The 25,329-nt window shown below is 43.9% G+C and overlaps 1 protein-coding gene across 1 annotated transcript in view; it reads right to left on the bottom strand.

Moving 5' to 3' along the window:
- UNK (unk zinc finger) overlaps positions 1–25,329 on the bottom strand; it is a 45,236-nt gene continuing 19,907 nt past the window's right edge. The window contains exons 3-16 of the mRNA XM_074160022.1: positions 24,906–25,082; positions 24,361–24,491; positions 24,107–24,242; positions 22,397–22,514; positions 21,319–21,403; positions 19,252–19,394; positions 16,793–16,993; positions 12,466–12,534; positions 11,603–11,777; positions 10,368–10,469; positions 8,701–8,889; positions 5,597–5,778; positions 4,800–5,057; positions 1–4,392 (exon numbers count right to left, since the gene is read on the bottom strand). Coding sequence (XP_074016123.1) covers positions 4,237–4,392; positions 4,800–5,057; positions 5,597–5,778; positions 8,701–8,889; positions 10,368–10,469; positions 11,603–11,777; positions 12,466–12,534; positions 16,793–16,993; positions 19,252–19,394; positions 21,319–21,403; positions 22,397–22,514; positions 24,107–24,242; positions 24,361–24,491; positions 24,906–25,082 — 2,122 coding nt within the window. The 3' untranslated portion in view covers positions 1–4,236. The remainder of the gene's footprint in view (positions 4,393–4,799; positions 5,058–5,596; positions 5,779–8,700; positions 8,890–10,367; positions 10,470–11,602; positions 11,778–12,465; positions 12,535–16,792; positions 16,994–19,251; positions 19,395–21,318; positions 21,404–22,396; positions 22,515–24,106; positions 24,243–24,360; positions 24,492–24,905; positions 25,083–25,329) is intronic.

The following is a 25,329-nucleotide window of genomic DNA, read 5'->3' as shown; positions in this document are numbered from 1 at the left end:
AAAATAAAAATTTATTGTCCTCTAAAAAAAAATCCATCCTGCCCTTGGAAACTGTGACACAGATTGAGTTCTTTCCAGCCCCACATGCAAATTCACTCTGCCAAGAAAAGAGTCTAAACCAGGTTTCCGACAGCCAAAACACATATTTACAGAGTACGAGAGAACGACAGCTGAAATCACAGTTCTATACATGGAATCAACAACACGTTTTACACACCACCGATCACCATTCTGCCAACTTCTACACGGACTAGGGGCGCTTCTGCCCAGTGCCCTTCCTCCTGGGGAAAGCGGGGAAGAGACTGGTCAGGAATCGCCACCAGAAATACTGCAGTGTGTAGTATTATTATTATTATTATTTTTTAAACGTATACTGTATTTATTTTGTTTTAACATTGGAAGCTACGGAGTGGGGAAGCCCCAGAAATCTCTCCGATGCAGTCACTAGTTTGCAGGAATACTTCACCTTTAAAATACTAGGTTTTACATCAGTAACATCTACTTTGCTGTTGGCCATCACTCCAAGGATTATTACAATTCTGGAGGAAAACACTGGTGACGTTCTTCCTTCTCAGGTGGGGGGAAAAGGAGAAAGAGAGGAGGTTCGGAGGCTGGTGGCACAGCAATGAATTACTGAGTCCATTCAGCGTTACGGGCTTCCTCACAGGGGAAGGACTTCTCTTCATGGTCTCAGCTGCACAAGCCTTGCAAGTGGCTCAGGTTCAGCTTCAGAGATGTACGGAAAGCATAAAACCCTTCGGCAGGGGAGCAGCTGCAGCGACTCCCCTTCAGGGCCAGGGTAGGGAGGAATCTGCTTAAGGAAAATGTTGTGCTCCAGCTCCGAGACTTCCCCCGGTCCCTCCTGCGCCACAGCTGGCCCGCGGCTACATCAGCTAAGGCTGGAGATGATCTAAAAGTGGTCCTGTTAGCCCAAAGTGATGCCAAAATTCTTCAGCTCCTGGCTCTCGTCTACAGCTCTAGTCTTGCTTTTTGGTGTCTATCTACCCAGGATAGTGGCGTCTTGGGCTATCTGCTTCTATATTGTTCTTCCATAATAATGTAAAAGTTTATTGACCTTTAAGATACTGTGGTTTCACCTCACAATTAAGACTCCCTTCCCCCAGCAATTAGCTCAGAAGCGTCGGACCTGCACAACTAGTCACTGAGGTCCACGCTTCCGATACTCCCAAAAATTTGGGGAGGAAAATGTCACTATCCAATAAGGAGTCTGTGCGAAGAGGCAGGACCCAGGCGTGTTCACGGCTGCTCAGCAGCAGCCAGCTGGGCTGCTCAGCCAGAAGCCTCGTGGCCCAAAACTTCATTTGGAACGCCGTGACTCAGCCAAAAAAGCCCCCCCTGGATCTGCTGTGTTACTGCGTGTCCTGTAAAAGGGAGCTCCTGCTTCAGAAGGAAGCGTGACAGTACGTTACAGGGGCTGCACATATTAGCACCAGGTTTATTTCAACAAGACTCTTTTTACACCACACAGAAGCTGAGCCCAGGCTCCTAAGCCTTAAACGCAGTGCTGTGATTGCAGTTCAGCCTTCCTGCTGGAGTGGGTCAGAAACGCCACCCTTTCCCCCCTGCTCTCACCTCAGTTTCGGAATTGTCACATAAGTGGCCCCCCAAAATATTCACAAAATGGTCAAAGTTCTCTTTTCCATCTGATGCTTAAGAAAACAATTCACATTTCAGATATTTTATTATTTTTTTTAAAGCAGCAAACAAATTCATAGAAACCTAAATTTAGAAAGCGTTTCTTAAAGAACCAGAGGAAAGTGAGAAATGGTCTATGTGTGTGTGCAAAGAGAGTGCTGAGATACGTTGGGGTGGGGTGAGGGAAGGGGCTAGTGCTAATTCCTTCAGGCTCTTCTGCCATGAGTGCAGTGTGGCAATGGAAAGTTAAAGTTTAAGGGCCACAACCGGGGGAAGTTTTGAATTCTTTGGTCCTTCAGTATAAGTTTTAAAACAGAGAAACCGTTTTACTCAAAAGGGAAAAAACGTGCTTTCTCTGTCCTGGAATTTTCCTTGCGCCCCCCCTGCCTAAGCAGTGTGCCCCCACGGAAACTGGGGGCAAATATCTCTTCCTCCTTGACCCGACAGCCCTGCATCATACCGGGAGTGGACATCCCAGAGAGACAGACAGAGTTGCCACCGGGGGATAAGTTTCATCTGAAGAGAAGGGACAAAGCGAAGAGCCCCTGTGGGAATCAAACGCAGCCACGCAGCCAGGTGCCCGAGAGTTCTGAAAACTGAGGGCTGGCCAGAGGCAGCGTCACCCTGACCAGTCCCACGGAGCAGATAAACCACCACGCTAACAAAAACTGTTACAAAACAATAGCCGAAACAGGCTGATCAGCTCTGGTTCTTATAAATATTAAAGACCTGATTCAAGAGTTTATTTCCTATGATTTAAGTTAGTTACAAAAACTTTTTAGTAAATTTTTATCTTAATTGGGCTTCCTCCTCCTCCCCCCACTTTTTTCTTTTTTTTCCTAGAAAAAGAAATGTTCACGTATTTTAATAAAAGGTCTTTCCTTAAGATCAGACCCAAGGCAGATGTGCTGCCCCCATGGCACAGACATTCAAAGGCTATAACCAAACAACATAGCCACAATAATCACTCAACAGTGTCTCTCCATAAAAAAAAAAATTAAAAAAAACTGATGCTAGTTACAATAAAATACACATGGAAAAAAAAAAAAAAAAGCATTTTTACCAAAAAACCCAAAAACAAGTTAATGGGAAAAACATAAAAAAGAACTACACAGAGCTGCACTTAAGAGATCATCTGGGAATGCATATTAACCCCTTCCATGTAAAGGAAAGGTGGAATTATGGAAGCAAACCTAATTATGTCTTTGCATTAAATATGAAGCTTTCTGAGAGGCTCCGGTAAAAATTCAGTTTTCCTACAGTGGGCTGCTGGAGGTTCCAGTGCTTTTCCAGGTCAGGGAGGGGTGGCACAGGCAGTATTCCCTGTGCAAAATAAAAATGTTTAATCAACTGAGTGGCCTTTTGGTTGAGATCCCAGCAGGTTACTGCAATCCACCTGATGTAAAAACCCAATGGACACACCAGTAAAGAAAGTCACAGGAAAGCTCAGCTACTGGTAAAGTTTAAGCTGGTGGCATTTCTTTGTCACGCTGGACTTTCTCTGTCACCACAGGCGTACGTGATCATGAAGTATGAGGGCTTCTGGACCCAGCAGTCTATAACCCATCCTGGAGGTGCTCACAGGAAACATCAACTCTGTTCAAGAAAAGCGGCCTGACTACCTGGAATTGTTTCATGCATTTCAGCAGTGACTACGAAACAGGTCCCAGTGGCTAAAAGAAAATTTATCTGGTCTGAAACAGTCAAAAGTCTCTAGACAAAGGGGTGCCTGGAGACAACTAACCTGTGCATCCATGTTGCTTTCATAAAGAACTTGAGCTGACCCAAGAGCAATACTTCTAAGGCTGCTCAGACCCGGAACGTGTTTGCTGTATCAGCAATGAACATTAGTCACTGAATTTTGGGGCTTGGCTTGGTCTAGATCCAATACTTCCCTCCCTCCCCCCTTTTCTTCTTTTCATACAAATATACAAAGAGTGTAAAAAAAATTTAAAAAGCGAACTTTGCTGAGTAAACGGCAGACAAAGTTCCTGCACATTCAGAGATCGGCAACGTGAGGCCCACCAGGCAGTCACCCAGCAGAGCTTCCATCAGGGAGGACAGCTTTAACCAAGCTGGGTCAGTGAAAGAGAAGGGAGACTGAAGACACCAACAAGTCACTTCAATCCACCTTGATCCTCCCTGTGATCTCAACTCTTCCCTCTGGAAAGCACGTGGAAGCCCCTCTTGCCCACTCTAAATCCTTCTGGAAATAGTCAAAAATTTGTTATCACCTAAATAGAAAAGAGGAGAAACACAGACTCTTTGCAAATGGCCCTTTGATCTGTATTAAAAACAGCTCTCAAAGTTCCTCAAGAGTTAGAATTAGTGGGGCACGGGTGAGGGGCAGTTTAGATACGGGATGTAAAATATTAAAAAGTGCTCTGCAACTAATTTTTGTTTTATGTGTGTATGTGCGTGTGTGTGCATATATATACACATACACAAACATGCACATACACACACATATATACATATATATACACATACATATATATATGTACACATACATATATATCTACGTATGTATAAAGTTAAAAAGTCCTATACGATATGATTAGAACAAGTGTCCTTGGAAGGTCACGACTGGAGAGAATGGGGCCTGTTGGGATGGCAGATGGGGCACTCGCCCTCCTCGGCGCACGTTTCACACAGCACTGCGTGTTGGCACGGTAACAACACCCGGTTCTCCTCCTGACACTTAAGGCATTTCACTGATTGCATCTGAAATACCGCCTGCAAGAGAGGGGGACAGGGCGAAACATAAGCATCCAAGTCACAAAGCAAAGGGGCTGCCGTCCTGAGCCACAAAGTCTGGGGAACAGCAAGGAGGCAGCAGGGGAAGGACCTGCAGCATCCACCCATTCATCTTCGGAAGCAAAAGCAAAGCAGCACAGCATGATGTCTTTTAGGACCTTTAGGTTCAACAGAGCAGCTCTGATTAACTGAAACTCTGTGCTTTAGACATCAGGAAGAGGTAGGTATTTTCCTGTAAACTGGCTAAAGCTCACTTTTGGCTACATCCACATGGAATTGCTTTGAGAGGCTGCCGATTTCTGGCTGTATTAAAGAAAAGGGGAAAAAGCCACGATCTGTAGGAGCAGAGAGAGCAAAGCCCTGCCCTGCAAATCCCTGGCACTCACCTTATCGACTTTCTCCAGGTTTGCCCGCAGCTGTTTCTGAAGGGTGTAAAGTGAAGAGAGTGAGAGTGTTTCCAGGTCAGAGAAGGAGCGCAGAAACTGAGGGTCCTGGCCTGTGTGGATCCTCTCCAGCTCCTCCTGCAGTTTCTTCACTTGCAGCTCCAAGGCTTCCCTCTGCTCCCGGGCCAGTTCACATTCCATGTTAGCTGTGTTGGCGCGATCATTTGCTTCCTCTGCCTCCTTTTTCCAAGCATCACAAGCCTACAAGTTCCAACAAAGAGGGGAGGAGGAGGAGTGGGAAAACTCGGTCAGGCTCCAATAGAGAATCCCCAGCAAAACTATCCATTTCCACACACTCCTCACCAGGAGCGTGCTCTGTCCAATCTGCCCTGTTCCCAAATTCTGAAATATCCTTAAAGCGCTGCTCATTCCAGTTACCCCATCTGGTTGGGCTGTGGTTCTATGTAGTTGGCTCACACCGTTAAGAGGATGAACTTTGCATACCAGCAAATTGTCATGGATTTAAGGCAATTACCAGGTCTAAAAGACTGTCAAACACCTCAGTGCAGCCCTTATGACACCTGGCCTTGCACAACCAGCATCTCAACACATCAAGCACAGTGATTGAGTCCCCCCCCTTCCAAGGCAGAAGGAACAATAAGAATGTTTAAGAGAATCTGTTTGTAAAACCCACAGCTCTTCCCATCACCTCACTGTCTGGAAAGCTCCTGTTGAAAGGCTGACACCCTCCTACTCCTTTACACTCCCTAATCCTTCTTTCCCGGGAATTGCCCAAGTACCTGTTTGGCTTGTTTCCAAGACTCTTCCCACTGCTTTATTGTGCCGTTGGCTTCATCCAGTTCTTGTCGTAGCCGTGCCAGCTCCGCAGCACCTGGACCTGACAGAAATGCAGGTGAGGTACTGGGCGAAAAACTCCCCGAAGCAAAGTGTTCCCATATGCTGCTGTTCATCCCATTTAAACCTGTTTCACAGGGAAATAGAGAGGGTTATGTCACAGGTGCTGGCAATTTCCCCATTTCCTCCCTAACCCTGTGAAATCCAGGATTCAAAAATGTGTACATAGGGAAAAAGAAGATCATCTTAAGAATTCATTTCATCCCCAGGACCCAGGAGTCTGTCACAGCGGAACTTTATAGGGGAAGTTTCACACCATTAGGCCTCATCATTAGTGACAGAGGGAGGACTCAAGACACTGAGTGGAGGCAGCCTTTGAACCAGGCTGTTTTTAGAAGCATCAATTTTAGAGCGGAGCTGACTATTAGCTTGAATCCCCCTTCTCATACGAGAACCTCTGAACTGCTTACTACCTTCCCACCTTCCTGTGCAGCACAGCCATCCAGTGCTGGTGACAGATTGGTTCACAAACCAACCCAGGTGGTGCTTCCTCTCATGAGGAATCCCTAAGAAAACTTCTGATTTTGTCTCCTCAGCTTGGTCTCACCTCCCAAACAGTGAGACTGAAGTGCACCAACGCCATTACTGTTTGCATATGCAAGAAACAGCACTAACTGGAAAACCCTGTTTATAAACAGGTGGAGGCAACAGTACATACATCAGCTTCATCCCCTGCAGAGTTCAGGCACAAAGCTAGTGACTGGCACTGGAGACTCCTAACTAACCACTTCTCTATTTTAGCTTGTTCAAATAATTTCTGTTTTCAGGAATAAATTCAAGGCTTAGGAGACAAAGCGGTAGAAAACCAGTCGGCTATTTTTCACAGACTCCAAGGCTTGTACTCTTTCAATAGCAAAAACGTATTTACTTAAAACAAGCATCCACACTGCACTCAGGGGAGAACTAGTAGGAAAAGCTCATACTGAAACAGAGCTACTGAGTGATGTGGGGTCTTACACACACAGACATGAAACCAGTTTGATGTAGGAGTCGTTTTCATTTAGTGGTGCTCACCACTGGCTGTGGACGTTCCTAAATCTAGTTGTATTTGATAATTCTGATCTTACAGCAATCAAACCGACTGGTCTGCAAGCAAGCCAACGGCCTCTCACTGAGGGATCACCCAGCACCACTTATGTCCCGCTTAGTACCAGCCAAGACACAAAGAGTTAAAAAAAAAAAAGGTGAAAAATAGTAACTCGTCTTCACTAAGGGCTTCAGTGCATTAACAAGTCATTTAGCAGAGCAGCAAGGGATCTTTGCTGTCTCAAGCCACTTACCATAGATCCGTTTCAGTTGCTCTGAAGTGTGCTCGGTTGAAAGCAAGAAGTTTTAATGGAATCCCCACTCACACTTTATTTTTAAAACTCCAGATCTCTTGAATGGGAACCTAGCCCTAAGCAGGATGCCAGGATACCATGAATTCCGCTGTAACGCTGACCAAGCTTATTTTGCCATTTCTTTCTACTCCCTCTTTCCGCCTGCTGTTCTTATTTCACATTTGAGGTAGCAAGCCCCTTTGGTCAGGAATGCCTTCTCTGCACATTTTGCATCTAGCACAGCAGGAACCAGCCCAGGACTAGGTATTTTTAAGTTAATTGCAATACAAATAAGCAATAGCTACACACACTAGCTCATGTTCATTCAGCAAGTCACATAGAACAGATAGATTCTAGATTCCCAACTGCTAGGTTGCTCTATAAATATCTTACCAAAACTCAGCAAAAATAGTTTTGTTGCATTACAGAAATATATCCAACTTTTTTCTTAAAAATAAGCTATTTAAATGCATTTGTGAATTTCCTATTTTTCTTTTGCTTTATTTGTATAACTACATAATCAAGACAAATATAACTGCTTAAATTGTTGCTTCTGAAATTAAAAGCAGGCCCTATCAGCAAGTTTTCTTTTTCTTACTGGAACCGGGATGAACAGCCAGCCTCAACACTAATTAATAGTAGAGATGCCCTCTGATGTCTCTTTTCTTATTACAATAATTGTGAAAGCTGTTAAAGCCAAACAAATAGCAGTCGCAAGATATGGATGCATGGTTTTCGCCTACGCAAACAAGGGATGCAGTTACACAGATAAGTGCATGCAGAAACAGATTACAAAAGCATGTAATCATTTTATTAGCTTAAGCTGAATATTAAAGATTAAAGCGTATCTCAAATTTGAAGAAGTATTTACATCTGGTATCGATAGAGAGAACTAACATTTACTGTTACTAGCACAGAAATCAGCAGAGGAAGTGTCACTGTAGTAGCCTTGAGCCCATCAAACACTTTTATTTCTCAAGGTAATCCTGCATCTGGATAATAAAATAGACTTGGCCCCTCAGTTCCCAGTTTTGCTTGATACAGCTGAAGCTTCAAAGCCATTTCTCTTCCCTTCACAGTCCCTCGTACAGGCAACAGAACCTCAAGAGGGGGAAAGAAAAAGGAGCAAAGGCGACAAAGCTGGAACACTAACTTTTTGCAAAGTCCATACTGCAAAACTGGGAGCAGAGTGTCAAATGGGAGAAAAAAGTACAATGACCCAAGTCTGCTCTATGGCTTCTGGGAGCTCATCTGACCTATAAGCAGCCCCAAGGGCAAACTGCAACACACACACACACCCCTTAACTAAGCAAAGCTGAGGACCCAACTCTCAGTTTTATGTAAAGTGAAGTCTTGGCACAGCACTGGTGGCGAGAAAAGGCAGAGAGAGCTCTTTTCCCTGAAATTCACTATCAGGGTGAGTCACTTAAACCTATCTGTCCTTTTTTCTCAGCCCAGATCCATGGGAAGCAGAGGGAAATGCTCCCTTGCTCACAAGGTATGAGCTGATTTTTGGTAAAGCAGCTTCTAGTGCTGTTGCTGTTCTCATGGGAAGAAAAGATACAAATGGCAGCAGTGAAATAATACATTAAAATTAAAGCTAACTTAAAAGAAAATACTTACATGGCACAGACAGGCATGTACATGGGACACACACACTGTGCATTTACCTAATGATCCATGAGAAGCTGATGTCCCCAGGAATGTGTTTTCTGATTGGCTTAAGTGTCCCTGGGGCTGATGAAGGAAATGCGATGAGAGGCTGACCGGTGGAGAAGGAGAGGCAGAGTGAAAGGAGGCAGAGCTTCCAAGGGACCCGGGGATATTTACAGGAGCAGAACTTTGCAGCAAACTCCCACCTGGACAAAGAACACACAGAGAGGATGGCTATGTATGACCGTGAAGCATGGGCAGAGCGCAGGAGTTCAGAGCAGAAGGCATTAAGTTCCCTTCCTCCTCCCTAAACCCCTCGGGATTCCCTCCGCTTCTCGTCCTGTTGCATTCCCCTCTCATCCTTTAAGAGGGGCTCTGAAGTTGCTGTCCCATGAACCATGTAGGTTAAGACCCTCCAGAGTTCAACGGAGACTACTCTAACATCAGCCAAAGCAACAAAAAGTTTTCTGAGCAGAGCTCAGTCCCTATCACTCTAGAGAAGATTAATTTGGTATCTGGTAAAATACTCAGCAATGAAAAATTCACCTCTAAAAACACATGCCTCTGCCTTTAATACTTCAAACAACCTGTAATGAGAAGACACTCATGCTGGGTCAGGTCATTGATCTCAACCACTAAAAATCAGTGACTAGCTTTAGTCATTTTAGACATACTTAAGTGCCTGGATCTATCAGTAATAAAAAACCCAAATAAACAAAAGCCCAACCTCGAAAGACATCACACTCCCCTTATGCAAAGGTCATTCTGCCAGCCACAGAGAGATGGAGGGAGATCTCAGCCCTGCTCCCCACTCTCTCCTGATCACCAGGTACCACCCAGACCTGACATGAACAGAGGGAAAAGCAGTGTGAAGGATGTCTCAACCACTGCAGATGGGTAGCAGCAGAAGCAGGGTTATCAGCAGACATGCACAGCAAACTCTCCGACCAGGCTCTTATCTTTGGCAGGAAAGTGGAAGTGATATTCCTTAGGGTTCCTCCCACAGGTCCCCTCCTACCTCAGTACAACTCCAGGCAGTCTATTCCCCTTGGAAACCTTCAGACAACCAAAGTTAGCTCCCATTCAAAAACCTGTTTTACACAGCAAGGGTGGCCAGAAACCACAACCACTTCCAAAAGTTATGAGACATTTTAGTTTTCCCTGGACGCTCATTAGAGACAGGTAGAAGAGGCCTTAGCCTACCTCCACGTATCAAAATGAGACAGACATTACAGGAATCAAATCAGCAGACCTTGATGACACTCTGTGACAGGTGGATAGCATTACCAGGTCAGTGAGCTTCCTGTTACTGCTAGGGAGAGTTTTCTGCTTAAGATGCAAATCATTATACTTTGGCCTGTTTTAAAAGGTATCAGATGCCTTCAAGAGTCCTCTTACACACTTTAGAAAAAAAAAAAACCAGAACACCATCAAGCAAGTCCCATTCAGTCTCAAGAAACATCCCCAAGACACCTGGGCCCAATGGCAAGAACTCAGCTCTGCTAGTCAATATGGGCAAGCTTTCACTTCAAAGATGCTCAGCAGTTGCCAGTTTGTTATAATTATTGTTTTAACCAATGTAATTGGGGGAGTGGTTTTAGAGTTTTGTTGGGCTGGCTCCACTGAGGTGACTGGGCAACACTGCTTGGCAGAAGATAAAGAAAGCTCTGTTGCTTTCATGTACCTATCATGATGCCACTCGTGTGGGGCACTGTGCTGCTGTCAAATGTCTTCTCCAGGGCAGCCACTCCGAATTCATTCAGGTCCAGGTCATCCAAGGCAGACTCTGCCAGACACAGAGGTACCAATTATGTTATAAAGGACCAACAACTTCAAGAGATAGGATGGGCCAAAAAGCCTACATGCAGAGGAGCCTTTGCTCGCTATTTGTCAGTCTGCACGGCCCTACTCTCCACCCTGCGCAATGCTGTTCTGAAATGGTTTGGCAGAAGTGTCATGGGCAGCTTTTCAGTTCAGGTTTTGCCTGATCTGATTTCTTTTTGTCTCAAAAGTATTCCCAAATGTTACAAGAAAACAGGTGTTTGATGAAATAACAGCAGTTCCCATAAGTCTTCTCCAAACTTCTCTTTAAAGTCTGTCCATAATATGCTGTCACACTGGCTTATGACATGTCTGGATCTGGCTTGTGCTTTGTCCCTGCTTTGCTGAAGAGCCACTCAGAAAAGAAATACAAGTAGAAGGGAACACTTGAAAAACATCTCTGAGGTTCAAAGATAGGGTAAAATAAAGAAAGCTTATGAATGCCTGCACGTTTTCTATCTATTTGAACATGCCTCATCACTAATCGTGATCGATATAATTCCATCCCACACCTGCCCACTCACTTCTATTATTATTTTTAACAAATTAGTGACATCACCTCAGAAACGTTGGATAAAAACAAAAAAGAAAAGAAAAAGTGGTGACCAAAAAACCTGTACTTATCTAAGAGGAGTGAGTCCACTCTGGACTCTCCTGCTCTCCTTTTTCTTACAGCCTCTGTCCTACAGTCTGTGAAGGGCAAGTCCTTACAATCTACCTGGTGGGAGCGCTCGCTATAAAATTGTCATTTAGAATGTAAGGGGTAGTAACTGTGGAAAACACCCCTGTGATTTCCTGCCTCCTCCAAGACCTCTTTGTCACTTTGAAAAACCTAAAACTAAGGCCCTTTACACCATCTGACATTTTGAGTAAGTGGCTCAGAGGCCTTCTGTTGGTCCTGCGGGTGAATTTCATCCATAATGACCTGCAGAAAACATCAGATGTGTCACAGTCACAGAAAAAGCCTCAGGAATCTGCCAACGCTGACAGAGACGAGAAACTGGAGTTCACTGGAACACCCATGCTATTCCAATTCTCATACCTGGTGATCCACGTCTGAGGAAGCCCTATTAGCATAAATAAAAAAGGCAAAGTTACCTATGACAGACTCAACGGTGTCACTGGTTGGGTAGAAAGGAAGGGCATTGGCATTCATGCCTGGGATGCTGCTGGTGCCGGCAGGGCTTGGTGGCGTTGCAGCCAGACTGGAGGTGATACTAGAGGAGATGCTGGATGTCAGCGGGCTCCCCACTGGGAGAATACCCAGTATGTCCTGAAACAAGAGTTTTAAGAGGCAAAGAGGTAGAAAATAAAACATCTTCATAGAAGAATCCCTCTAGAAACACGCAGGAATGAGACAAAGATCAGCAACAAACCTGTTCCTGCCTGGTTCCAACCTGACAGATGGCTGGTGCTACTACTGGGCTGGGGGTGGGGGAGAGATTAACAGCTTTTCTTTAAATTCTGCCAACTGTTCTCTGTTCTGTCCATTCCCCCCACCCCCCTCAGTATCACAAACATCCTTCAGGCTGCCCCAGAATTAACTCCCGCGACCCACAGGTTGCATGCAATCATAGCGATGGGTCACACAATCACTCACTCCAACTTAGCTCAGCACACGACTTAGAATCTGATATTAAATTCTCTTTGCTGAATCCTTGAACTTAGATGACTCCAGAGATCCATTCCAGCTCAATTTTCTGTAATTTGGAGACTCTCTCCAGCACGGTCCAGGCCTATGAATCTATCCTGAATTCACACAGGTCTAGCCATTCTCAAATAACACCTCCAGCAAATCATCTCATTTTCGTAAAGGAATCCCCCAAGCTGGGCATCCCTAATGGCGTCTGGGCTGTCATTTACTCCCTGCAGAGTTGCCTGGATCCAGAGATTTCTCGTGTCCTTGTCTGTGGTGGTGTGAGCACTGAGCGAGGTTCAGAGCCCTGCTAGCAGTACCGTACCTGTTTGGGCTGTAACAAAGGTTGCTCCTGGCTCCTGTGTTCCAGTGAGTGGGACTTCATTTTTGCTTGCTGCAGGAAAGAAACAGAACAAAAGATAAGCAGAGGGATTAGCAGCAAAATTAAAAATGGCTTTGGAGAGGCCATGGGAAACACATTCCCCTCCTCTCTTACAGCCTGCTCTGGGCACTAGAGAATTCAGAGAGCGCGAAAGCACAGAGAACTGAAAACATCCTAAGTAATTTGCTTTCTGTATATCAAGACATCACCCCTAGAGTTATGCAAAGACTTGTCACAAAGAGCAGCAGTGAAGGCAAGTGTAAAAGCCCCCTGCTAGCACAATAGACATCTTAAGAACCAAGACCAAAACCAAATTATTTTGCCTTGCTAGAAATATCAGCCCTGCCAGTATCTAAAAAAAGGGCCAGGAATGGTGGGAGGCATACTATACTTTTAAGTTATGTAAACATTTTTCAGCTTTGGAAAAATGAAGTATGTAGATTATGTTTTCCCTCAAACTTTTCCAGCTCCCAGCTAGGATTGCAAAGTAAAATACAGATAACTAACCAATTTTAAAAGCAACATCATCAAAACTGATTTAAAAAAATAAATATCCTTCCCCCGTCTATTAATACAGAGAGCTCAAAGCTACAAAACATCAGTGAGGTCGAGGCTGTCTGCAATTGCAAAACTGCATGAATGCCAACATACATTTAGACTTCTACTATCCAGCCTAAAAATTCAGCTTAAGGACCTTCCAGCAGTATATCCTTAACAGGTATCAACCCTCTTGCCTCACAACATCAGTCAGTTCTGCGCCACAATAACCAGAGTTGGGAAGGAAGTAGCCTCATGAGCTCGCCAGTGTGTAACGGTCTGTTCCTGGGGCCTTGCTCTGTTCCTCCCATGTGTAAGGCACAGGCAGATCAATCGCACCCTCCAGGCACAGAAAGGGAGCAAAAAAAGTGCTGAGAGTCAGGGCTGCTTGTTTACTCGCCCTCCAACCCCCCCAGTCTGAATCAGAGACATATTCTGGGTATAAAGTCCGCTCAATCATTTTTATCGCAAATGCAGGCAGTCACCATCTCTACAGGGGAGATTCAGGCACGATGTCCAACAGCAGCACGTGAGACACCACACTGACCTGAAGTGATACGCCTTGACTTTTTGGCTTAAACAGTCTTATGAAAAAGATAAATGATTGCTGGAGAGGGATGACATAACCAGACAGGCGAAAGAGCAGCGGAAGAACTCATCCCTTGGTTCTACTTAATTAAATCATTTTCTCTGCTCAGATGTATGCCTACGGGTTGATGGGGAGGTCAAAGCCTGGCAAACAGGCAGTTGAAATACGGATGCAAAGATCCTTCTGCGGTGGGTACCATTCTCTCACGCTTCCCTGAACACCACACAGGGCGTTTACATACAGCAAAACTACCACGGAACCCACCGCAGGCTTGTTTTCCTTTGTGTGCAGTAGATGCGGTACGTTAGTGCATCTGTGTGTGTCTGATAACACGCCCGCAAGATCATCCAACACATCCCTACCCTGTTCGACACTCGGCTGAACACAAGATGTGCTATCGACACACGTCAGCAGCCAAAGTGGAGGCACATATGCAGCCATGTCCCCCCTGCCGAGAGGCTTCCTGCCAACGTAGCAAGCTGGCTCTGCTGCAGCTAAGTCTTACTGGAAGGTTGTTTTTTTTTTTTTTTTCCTTTAAGGATGAGAAAAAGTGAATACATTTCTAAGCTAGTCCCAGTTCCCACCATCTCGAATTCATGTAACACAAGTGAAAAATAGAGCAAACCAATTGTCACCACTAAGCCAGTCTCCTTTAGCTCTGAATAACATTAAAAAGGGCACACATCAAGACAGAAATTCAAAGGGCAGGCTGAAATTCTCCAGCTGACTCTGCTGCAGTCAGGGAAGAAAACAGGGGACATAATTTATGAGTGAAACCGAGTGTTTTCTGACCAGCATGGAAGAAACCTACTGTTCTGTGTGTCAGGACTTGGGAACACCTCCTGGTCGTGGCACTCAAGTCCTTCCAGTGCAGCCAGCATTTTTCCGGCTCGCTAAATCTTTTGGGACTCAGGAAAAGTATTTTTAGCTTTAACTGCTGGCTCAGCCTTACCACAAACTATGTGGAACCTATTAACACAGAAGGTGCATTTTTCATTCTAATAAGATAGAAACCATTTGTACTAACTCTACAGAGGAAAAATGACAAGCGAATTGCAGAGCTGAGCCAGAGCGTCTCTGAAGTTTTCAAATATGAGTGAACAAAGTTAAATGCCTAATTATTGGACTAATTTACAGGGTATATGAGAATCTCTGGTGCCTGTTGCAACCAAAGGGAATTACAGAGGATTTAAAAAAGTAAGTAATTATAGATTAAAAGAAAATTAAATCAGGACACTTAGGAGACACCTAATTTTGTCTGTAGAAGCCTAGCATAAGGCAACTGTGATTACTTCCGTCTATATCTTAACAGCTATTTATGCCAGTCATTTAACACGGGTTTGTGCTTAATTACAGCCACATGAGTAAGAAGCTACCTGAATACAGTATCTTTGTAGCACATCCCGGACTTCAGACATAAACGCTCATCATCTGGCCCTCCTTTTAAAAGCCCTATTCATGCTCCATCCCCTTTCTCCTTGGCTTAGGCTTGCTGCCCATTTTCTCCAAAGCAGGGCCTCCCTGGCACCCTGCCTCTGCTGGCAGGAAACAGGGGTTCTCTCAGTCCTTGGGCTTTGGGTTCACTCCTGCTTTGCAGCAGAGGCAATAGAGAATGAGCACATGTTTTTTCTTTTGTTTCTAAACAACTGCTACAAGCTGCTGTGCCCGCAAGAAGAGCCAGGATCACAGCATGGTCTGCTCTTTACCCCCAAAGACGTGTTGCATCAATTTGCAATTTCCTAAGCCACATCCACGTTAAGCAAGACAATGGAAGCATTTATAAGAAAGCATGCGTGCATATAGCTTAATCTGCATTTGTCACTAAATCATTTTAATTAGACTAAACAGCGGTCGAGACTGGTCCTACTGCAAAGTTTGGTCATATTTTCCCGAAGCTGTGAAAATAAATAAAACAAAACCCACAGAGTCTGCTTCTAAATCCAACTACTTTATGCAAGATCTTGTCTGGATGGGATATTTCCACTGTTTTCTCACAGCAGTGCAATACTAATGCAGCAATATAAGCTTATTAAATCTAGCTCTTTAATATTACAGACAAGAGTCTAAATGTCTGAAAAGGCTGAAAGCAGCATTTCTCGTCACCTCTGTTTTCAAGCAACGTAAACCAGGTATTTTCATTCCTTTTTATATATTTTTTATTAAAAGACCTTGTAGGAAATATTTTTTCAGGCACCTCTCCATAAAAATAGCTATTCCTTCCTTTAAATCAAGATGTTGTTCCATTACATTTACAAATCCAGTGAGGAATAAAAACCGAGCCCCAAGCTCTGGGTTAGACGCAGCTGATTTGGAAGGGATGGTGCAGAGAAAATATTAATTGTAACATCAAGAAAGGAAATTCGCAATAACAAGTTGACTGTGGAAAAGCTCATGTGTGGCACAAGAGATGGAAGAGGCTGTTCTAGGCTTAGAAAGCATCTGAATAAGGCACAACACCAAGAAGGAGAACACTGAGGAAGCAGCAAGGCAAGATCAGGACATCCAAAAGACATAAGAGGGAATGTCATTGGAGATGTAGGTTGGGTAAGATTGCAGAGAGTTCTTCAAATGAGAATGAGGAATTAAAAATCTAATACAGAAGCCACAGGACAGAGTCAAGGATAAGAATGATACAGCCAGAGAAGAGACAACCAACGTGACATTTTTAATACACCCAAGAAACGAATGGTGAAAACAGAAGACAAACCAAGTCACGGAGATCAAGGTAAGAGTTCGGAGTGAGAATAGAGAAGGAGGGATGAGTTTCCATGAGACAATACAGCAAGAGAAACAGCAACTCCTGGCAAGGAGCTGAATATGGAAAAAGAAAGAGCAAGAAGTGATATGTGGGAAGCTACTCAGGGTCAACACAGGACAGAAGTTGTGAGGGATTAGGAAAACAAGCAGCAGCTTGACTTCTACAAACCGAGTGTGTGATGGCAGCCGGGCAGACAAGAACAGATATAAGATGGAAGAGACTGGAAGGGAGGCTGAAAGCAACAGCAAAGATCTGAGAACTGCTAACGAGAACAGTGCTTTCTCATTTTTGTTCCATGAAAAATAAAAATACATTCAAACTAGACTGGGCAATTTCTCATTCTTCCTCATCCCCCCCAATTCTTCCAGCCAATATTCCCTACTAACCTGGCATTTGAAACTCTTCAAATACTCGGCCCCCACCTGATCTTCTCGCTCAAACCCCGGTGCTTTCTTGTAGCTGCCAGCTGCTGTTACTGAGTCTGGAGGAAAACCAATGGTCTCCAAGCTGTGTGGCTTTCCAATGGCGCCAGGAGGAGACCCACATATATTAGATGGGCTTCCGAGACTGCTGTTCCTACAAAGAATCTAATAGAAGGAACAAGTGTCAGGAAAGTACAGCCAGCAGCAATGACTTGAAGAGGAGAGGCATCCCACAGAAGAGCTCATTCACTTCACTGTACATCGATTATACTGACAGTCACCACAAGCATACAAGCTTCTGGCAAACAGTAATTAAAAACCAGGAAAAAGTTCCAGTAGATACTGGATAGACAGTCCCACAATTATGGTTTTATTGTCATTACTTTGTACTGGAGTGCAGTCTTATAAAAACCAACCTACAGCTCTAGTGACGTTTACTCTTTCTGAGGCCTCAGATGCGACTGATCAAGTTTCCAAAGCTGTCCAAAACTCTCTTCGCTTTCCTTAAGCTACAGGGGATCCTGTCTGCACTCTGAGTAACGGTGTGAAACCTGGAAACATGCTATGGCAGTCAGAACAACAAAGCAAATCTGAGCTATGTGTAATACTGTGTCTTTCGCTTTCCAGTTGGAAATCTGAAAGCTTTAATGCAGGCACAAGCCAAATACCAACAACTGCATTAAAAAAAACCCAAGGATTTCCAACAGTTCCATTCTTTGGACTATAACCAGGGATCACAACCACATGCAACAAGGCTAGTTTTGCACTGTAGATGAAGCCACAGACAGCAGCAAAGGATATTAAGACAAGTTTTAGAGAAAGCACCAACAGGAATCAACGCAGAGATCCCATTTCTCTGGGACAAGAAATTATTTGCCTGCACTGGCAAGCGTGACTCTGCTTCACACAACATTTAGACAGCTCCTGCTACCACAGATTCTGATGTGGCACAGTCTGGGCTGGCATTAGGAAGAAGGAGCATCCTACAATGTTTTGATTTTATTTTTATACAGACATTCTGCTGTCCATGCTTCCCTACAGTCGCAAAGATACTACTCACTGTGGTGGAGGTGGGGCTAGTTGGCAGAGTTCCTGATTTATTCCACACCTACAGTACAAATACAAAACAGAACAGGCCACGTGAGGCTGGCTGCTACAGGGACCTTTTTCTCCGATTAATTCATCATGTAAAATGATCACCAGCAAAGCCATATTTGTTTGCAAGCTACATGCAGATGCCCTGTGGAGTGATGAAGTCACAGAAAGACATGTGTTGCCGTTTGGCACATATCCAAGGATTAGTAAAGACTGTTTAAAAGACTAAGAGCTTGAGATAAAAAAAGACCTTAACAGTCTATTAAAAGGAAGATATCTTCCATTTCATTGCAGTTTTCAGAGTACTTAGATGATACATCCCTAAGATGAAGGGGGTTTGTTTTTTATGGCTTTCCACAGTGTTATTTAGAGAGAGAAAATATTATGTCCAGACTTTTCAAGATCTGTTTGGAATTCTGGCTGCAATCAAATTCAGGAGAACTATGAACTGTTAGGTTGGCTTTGGCATTAATAAAATCAAACTATCAGCTTCTCTTTTTAAAGAGGGGGAATAAGATAAAACAGAGGTCCTAAATGAGTTCACCTCTCCCTGACCAGTTTCAAATGAGTTAAAGTCATGTCATTTTACCTTCACAAAACCTCAACCAACCATTTGAAAAGGTTACACACCTTATCAACAGTACTGCAAACAGGAAAGACTTAACGAACAAAACAGAAAAAAACTCAGGAAAAATGAAGTGGTCTAGCGTTCCACGGGCTTCTTATCTGTCTGTGTGTATCTGTTCAGCATTTAAAGATCTCCCTTCTCGTATGCACAATTAAAATAAAGAACTACCAACAAACTGGGGCATTCCTTAAACATATTACAGAGTTTAGCTATCTCCAGAAGTAGGAGAGGGAGGGAATCGAGGATATCCTATAATACAACACACAATATGCACAGGTTAAGCCTCTGAGATTACATATGTAAACAAACTCGATTGTGGTTATGTACTTTAGACGTTATTGGCTCACAGCCTTTAATTAGAGTACTTGGAAACTAAGCCCAATATGTACCTCCAGACAGGAAGGAGTTGGACTTCATGTGCGGATGTATTCCACTTTCCTGAAAGTACATCAACAAACTGCACAAAAAGGAAGGCTTAGAAATTTTATAGGTGAGAGGACAATACTAAAGCCACTAAATTGTATGTTCCAAACAAACAGATCTCTCTAAAAAGCATGGAGCTGAGAACCAAAAGAAAAATAACATATCCTTTGGGCTTTTGGATTCTTAAGACATCTGTTCTTGGGAGAAAGAAGTATAGAGACTCAGAGAAACGCAGATTTATAAAATATGGAGGCGGCTTCCCCGCAGTGCTACATACATTGCTAAGGTCTGGGGCATGTGGACTGGAAGGGCTGACAGGAACGGAATCGCCAGCCGCTGACGGCATGTACATCACGGGCCCTGTCTGTGTCGGGCTGGACACAGTTGAGGATTGCTGTAAATCTTCATTGAGCGCAGGCTCTGGAAAAAATGAAAGCACATTGAACATTACTCAAAGCTATACAACTGCAATGGAGCACAAGATGTTCAAAACCAAGAATATTTAGATATTCTTGAAAGAAGAAATATTCCACAAGCATCTACATATAAGTATAGAAGCAAGGAGAAATCCTATCTAGCAAGCGGCTACTTCTTCTCTAATATTTCTTACATTATTACTTGTACATCTGTACAAGTACAAGTACTTGTACATCACTTGTACACTGTGCTGCTCTTTAGTCCATTAAAGCTGGTCCGAAAATATCTTCCCTGCATGAATTATGTGTTATTCATTCAGCTGTCTTGAACTAAGCAGAGCTTTCTTCATTGCTAGGCACAAAGTTGATGGGCGCATTATAATTAGCTGAGGGAGATAAGTTTCCATCTGCACTTAGTACAAAACATTACCAAAAAAAAGTAACGTATATAGAAAGGCATCCACAAAAAGAAAGTGTCATTGGTTTGGAAGGTAAAGCAGAGATGCTATAGACTTCTAGTATTTACACTACTCAGCATCTGTACAAAAAAATATATAACCAACACTATGCCTGTATCACATTAAACTACTGGTTTCAACACATTTCTTGCTAATAATCAGCAAAACTCATGCTAAGAGCAAATACAATAAATGGATGCCTATTATTTTAATTGAATTAGGCTCTCAGTGTTCACCTTGCTAAGAAAGTACCAAAAGATACAATTCCATAAGACAGCACAAGAAATAACCAGGTCGGAATGACCCAAGTGCCACAGAATAGCCAGTTTACTCTGGCTTTAAAGTAGTATAGTACCAAGTGCAGTAATCTTGTTAGGAATAAAGCATCTCCTAAACAAAAATACTATGTTATACACAAGGGAGTTTGCTAAACACTGTTTCTTTATCAAGATTTCATTTTCTCTTAAGCTTCCTGGATCATACTGCAGAGTTGCACTGCTGTGTTTTGGGCCATTATAGCCCACAGCTCCGGCTATAATTACTGCTTGTCGACAAGGCTTCCTATAAAAGGAACTGCATAACCTGTAGGGAATTTACTCTCACCATTCCTTGACAAAGGCAGCAATTACTAATTCCACCATTTACAAAGGATAATCAAATAACAAAGAGATTTGCTCAAAGCCATGTAGTGAGTCAGTATCAGAGCCAAGCTATTGACTTCTGAGTAACCTGCTCTAATTGCTGCAAATTCATCAGTGAGACTGGAGTGCAGAAACTGAGTAGGAGCCGTAGGACCAGGAGCCAACCGTTTATCTATGGATGTTAGTATCCACCTGAATTTAGAACTCCCACAACCAAAACAGCATCACTGGTTTACAGATGATGAAAGTGAGGATTGAAATAATGCCCTATAAATCAGGGAGCTATTGAGAAAAGAGGATTTGAAGAAAAGCGGACAAAAAGAGCTGCGTATTTTTTCTTCTCCAGCCTGACTTAAAGATTTAAACTCTAAGCAAAACTTCATAAATAGTAAAATAGTATTTGATTTTTAAAACAGATCAATACATTCACTAAAAATAGCAATTTTATCCTCAGCTTTTTAAAATACAACACTTTGCAACTTAGCTAGGTACAGTTCATCCATGTACAGGAGAAGCAGCTCCCTCTGTTCCAGTCCTCCCAAAGTGAGATATGGGGAACTGAGCGAGCGAGAGGGACCACAGGGAGATGCTTCAAGAGACAGTGCAGGGAGAACCGAGGGCTGAGTCCTACAGACTCCTCCTGCCTTCAGCTCTGCCAACACCTCCCACACTAGCATAGTTTTATAGGAACTTATCAAAGTTAATACTTTTGTTTTTGAAAATACTTCACAGAAACTGTAGTTTAATGGCCCTACATTTTAAACCATTTTGGCCAGAAGCTCTCCATAGCTCAAATATCCATGAAAGACAAGAGAAGCAGCCCACGTACGTTCTACATGTGCAAAGGCACAGAAGGGTCCTCGGGGACAGCTGCCAGACTGCTGCATATCATTGCACTTGGTGGATTTGTAGATCTAAGAACGGGGAAAAAAAAACAAAACAAAACAAAAAAGAACCAGACGTGAATGGGAAAAAACAGTGACCGGCAGCTCAGGTACAAAAGTACTACAAAGAGACTCGACAGCAAGATAGGAACACGGATATAAGGTGCAAAGGCCAGCAGAGCTCAGGGTGACCATTTCACTGCTTTGCTTCAAAGAAAGGAAAACCCACTCTAGTTACGGAAACACCAGAATATGCCCATCGCAGCTAAGCTCACCCAAAGATCAACCCATCACACATCAGCTCACCCAAAGGTCACCATTTGCCACAAAGTCCCTCAGTCTCACTGGAAGCTCCATGGATATTGCAAATGGTAAAAGGTAGGAAAGACGTGACAGATGAGAGCACAGAAAGCTACAGCCACTTGTTTGCAAGGAAAATAACAAACCGTTGACAATGATTGTAGGAAATGGATTATTCCCCTTCCCCCCAGTTTGACAGGCGGTGACAATGGTTACTTTGCCGATACAGGCCCAACAAAGCTTTTCAACACTGTAACATGAAGCAGACTAGGACAAGGTCTTAATTACACTTTTTGTAAGGATATTGGAATTCTCTTGGCTCTCAACTAAGAGCCTTGTGGCTTTTAGCACCAGTTCATGGGTGTCTATGGTTTAGAGTGATCATCATCAACCAAGACTTTTTCCTCACGGAACCAGGTGCTGGATGCTCACCTGTAAACCCACATCATGCTTTCAAAAGGACCCCCATACATGAGACTGCTCTTACACTGGAGTTTCCCCCTACTTTTCTTACCTCCTCCCATGTGGCCTACCTAATGAAAAGGTACCCCTGGCAAGCAGCTGAATTTCAGCTTACTTCCAACATGCAGTTTCTCTGTATCCCAGGTCCACACTGCAAGCAGCCCACGTACTCTCCCAGCTGGCACACTAATTTACTTCATGAGACTGGAATGCTTTTGCTCCTCTAGGCAGCTGCCAAACCGAGTGAGCAGGTTACTGTACCTCTGGATGGAACTGCTGTTCTGTGCGAGTGTGGCAGTATTGGCATGAGTCTCCATTTTCACACTTACTGGGATCTCCCCACTCATCTCCATGTTTCACACTGGGACACGGTGAAGATCTGTGTAAACAAGGTAGCAGGAGAAACGTGCTTTGAACTTTGCTTCCTCACTCAGGAGGCACGTTTGGCTGTCCACCCTCTGCTGTACAATCTGTTTGGCTGGCTGCTGCTTCCCCAGCCCCCACCCAGCTGCTATTGCATCTTCTTCCCCCTCTTCCAATTTCCCAATGAAAGAAACATGGCTTAGCTCTCTATCTGAAACTGAATGCAACCTGAAACAACATAACTTAACAATATTAGCAGCTGATGTGATTAGTGTCAGAGATGCTGGGTCTGGTTTCTGTTTTGAAACTGTACATTCATAGAAAGTTAATAAGTTAATTGGCTAATCCTAAAACACATAATACCCTTACAGGGGTATGTTTCCAGGGTTATAGTGTGGCCATGTGGAAAAGAAGCTGAGTCAGGTCACTGGGGAAAAGGCAAGTCCATTTTATTTCTCCCAGCCAGGAACAGTCCTTTTTCCCAGGTCTGAATTTTTGCGGTGACCTACTTCCCCTGCTCTTTATGCTCTTAACCATTCCCTCACACAACAGCAGAGGGAAGCAGATAGCAGCAGCAGAGCCTGCATGAAAGGCAGCCACATCAGCTGGGGGTGGGGAAAGCAACACAGAAATGAGCGGAGATCAGGAGGGGAGCAGCTTTCGACTCTTCCCTTCCCAAAGGACCCAGGGACAGGCGGAAAGAACATGGCTGGTGCCCGAAGACTGGCTTAGTGTTTCTGTTTCTCCTGAAATTTTGGGGTAATGTTCCTTTGGTTTGTTTTGGGTTTGTTTGTTTGGGTTTTTTTTATTAATTTTTTTTTATTTTATTATGGGATTTCAGTGCCGATTCCAAAATTTCTGTCAATGTTGGGGGTGGGGAAGGGAAGTGAGAACATCCATGGTATTTTCTCTCCTAGCTTTCTGGTCTGCTCTTATGTTTTTCAAAAAGGAACTAAGGAAAAGCCCCACTGAGACCACAACAAAAGCTCTGTTGTGTTGGAGGAAATGAGGGCCTATAACTTGGATGAAATGTGTCGAGGGAGACACAGCACGCTGAAAAATCCAGCGACAGCTGAGTGACGAGAACACCCCGGTGCCTCAAAAGCAGAGTCTTTAGCAGCTGGTTAGGAATGCACGTCCAGCTACAGTACTGGTCACACCACACCTCACGATCCCCATCACCAGGCACACACAACAAGCAGCTTGATGATTCCAAATCCTTTACCATGAAAACACTGCTGTATGAGTTTGTTTCTAGATGGGGATTAAAACTCACTTTTGTTTTCTTTTTCTTGCACTGCTTTCTAAAGCAGGAGTTTATATGGTAAGTGGAAGCCAGACACAGGTTCTGTTTGCCATAAAACCAGAGCTGTAACATGATTTAGCAACAGTCATTTGTTATACTGGTTCCTATACACAGCAAAACTCCTTGTTTATTTGTTACTCTGTCTCCTAAGCAGAAGTAACAGTTCATCACACCTGTCACTATAGGCCTTGGAGAGACACTAAAAACCTATCTAGTGGACAAAATGCTAGATCCTTCATTACAGACTTCTACTACACACCTCAGCACTCAGCTGGGAAATAGAATATCCAGGACTACAGTACCTGTATTTGTGTTTTCTTGGGCTTCTTCTTCTGTCTTTGCTATTGTGGTAGTAGGGACAGGCATAACCCTGGCGACAGAGACGGGGGGGTTTCTTACATTGCTCTGTCTTGTAATTTCCCAACACATACGTTGTATCTGCAAGAGAAGCAACCAGCGAGTGGGAGATGACCATGACCTGCATTCACTATACAAAAGTTTTTGACTTTGCAAACACCAGACTTCCCCAGCCCCCCAGACCCTAAGTGACACTCACCTTGCCACCTCGGCTCCTCACTGAGTATTTTCTCTATCATAGCATGGCTAGCAGCGACTGCAGACTGACCCTCTATGCCACCTTCTGATGTAGTCTGACCATTCTGCAAAGCCTCCATTGCCTGAAGCTCCCTTCGTGGACAGAGTTAAATGAACATACAGACTCAGCAGATGAAGAGACAGATAAATGTGTATAAAAACTGACATATTGGAGCATGGTAACAATTCCTAAGTGGGTGCATTTCATTCATGCATTTTTTTGTCAGAACCTCTTCAGTCAAACAGCAACTGCAATTCCTGTTCCTCATTCCCTGGGAATTCCAGATGCATCATTTGGACACACATCCCCCCCATCAGACTCCAAACCACAGCATCACTAGTTTAAAGTGTGGGCCCCTCCTCCCTTTTGAGTATCCTCCCTGGAGATTTTGCCTTACTGGCAAAATCATCAGTTTCACACTGAAGCAGTACTGTCCTTCAATCATCTGACTTTCCATTTAGGTACAGAAATTACCCTTTTCATACAGGGTCTCGACCTCTACCAACCTGATGTCATACACCGGAGAGCGCAGGTCATGGGGCCCATGAGCAAACGCACAGTGGACTCCATTCTTGGTGCAGTTTCCCTTGGAGTCTGTCTCATGAATGCAGATTCCAGTTTTGTAGTAGCGCAAGTGATACCTCCTCTCTGTGTCTCCAGTAGTTCTATGCAAGAAGGGGCACCTGAGGTACAGAAGGAGGGGAAGAACAGTCAAAGTTTAGTCACACAGCTGGTGGACCCACCACCAGCAGAAGACGTATTGCTGACACAGGATGCTGCAGCTGACACCACCTTTGCTAACTCTGCCCCTTCTCTTAACGCTGTGCCTTCCAAAGCTACACAGAACCCCTAAAACTGTCACTACATAGTATATAATAGTTTCCCTCCCAAAAAGATAACTGGATTATTAAGCCAGGAGTAGCTTCTTAT

This window comes from Numenius arquata, chromosome 17 (assembly GCF_964106895.1).
Source record: "Numenius arquata chromosome 17, bNumArq3.hap1.1, whole genome shotgun sequence".
NCBI classification, from domain to species: Eukaryota; Metazoa; Chordata; class Aves; order Charadriiformes; family Scolopacidae; genus Numenius; species Numenius arquata.
The sequence above is the reverse complement of the archived record's forward strand: the minus strand, read 5'-3'. Positions and strand labels throughout refer to the sequence as shown.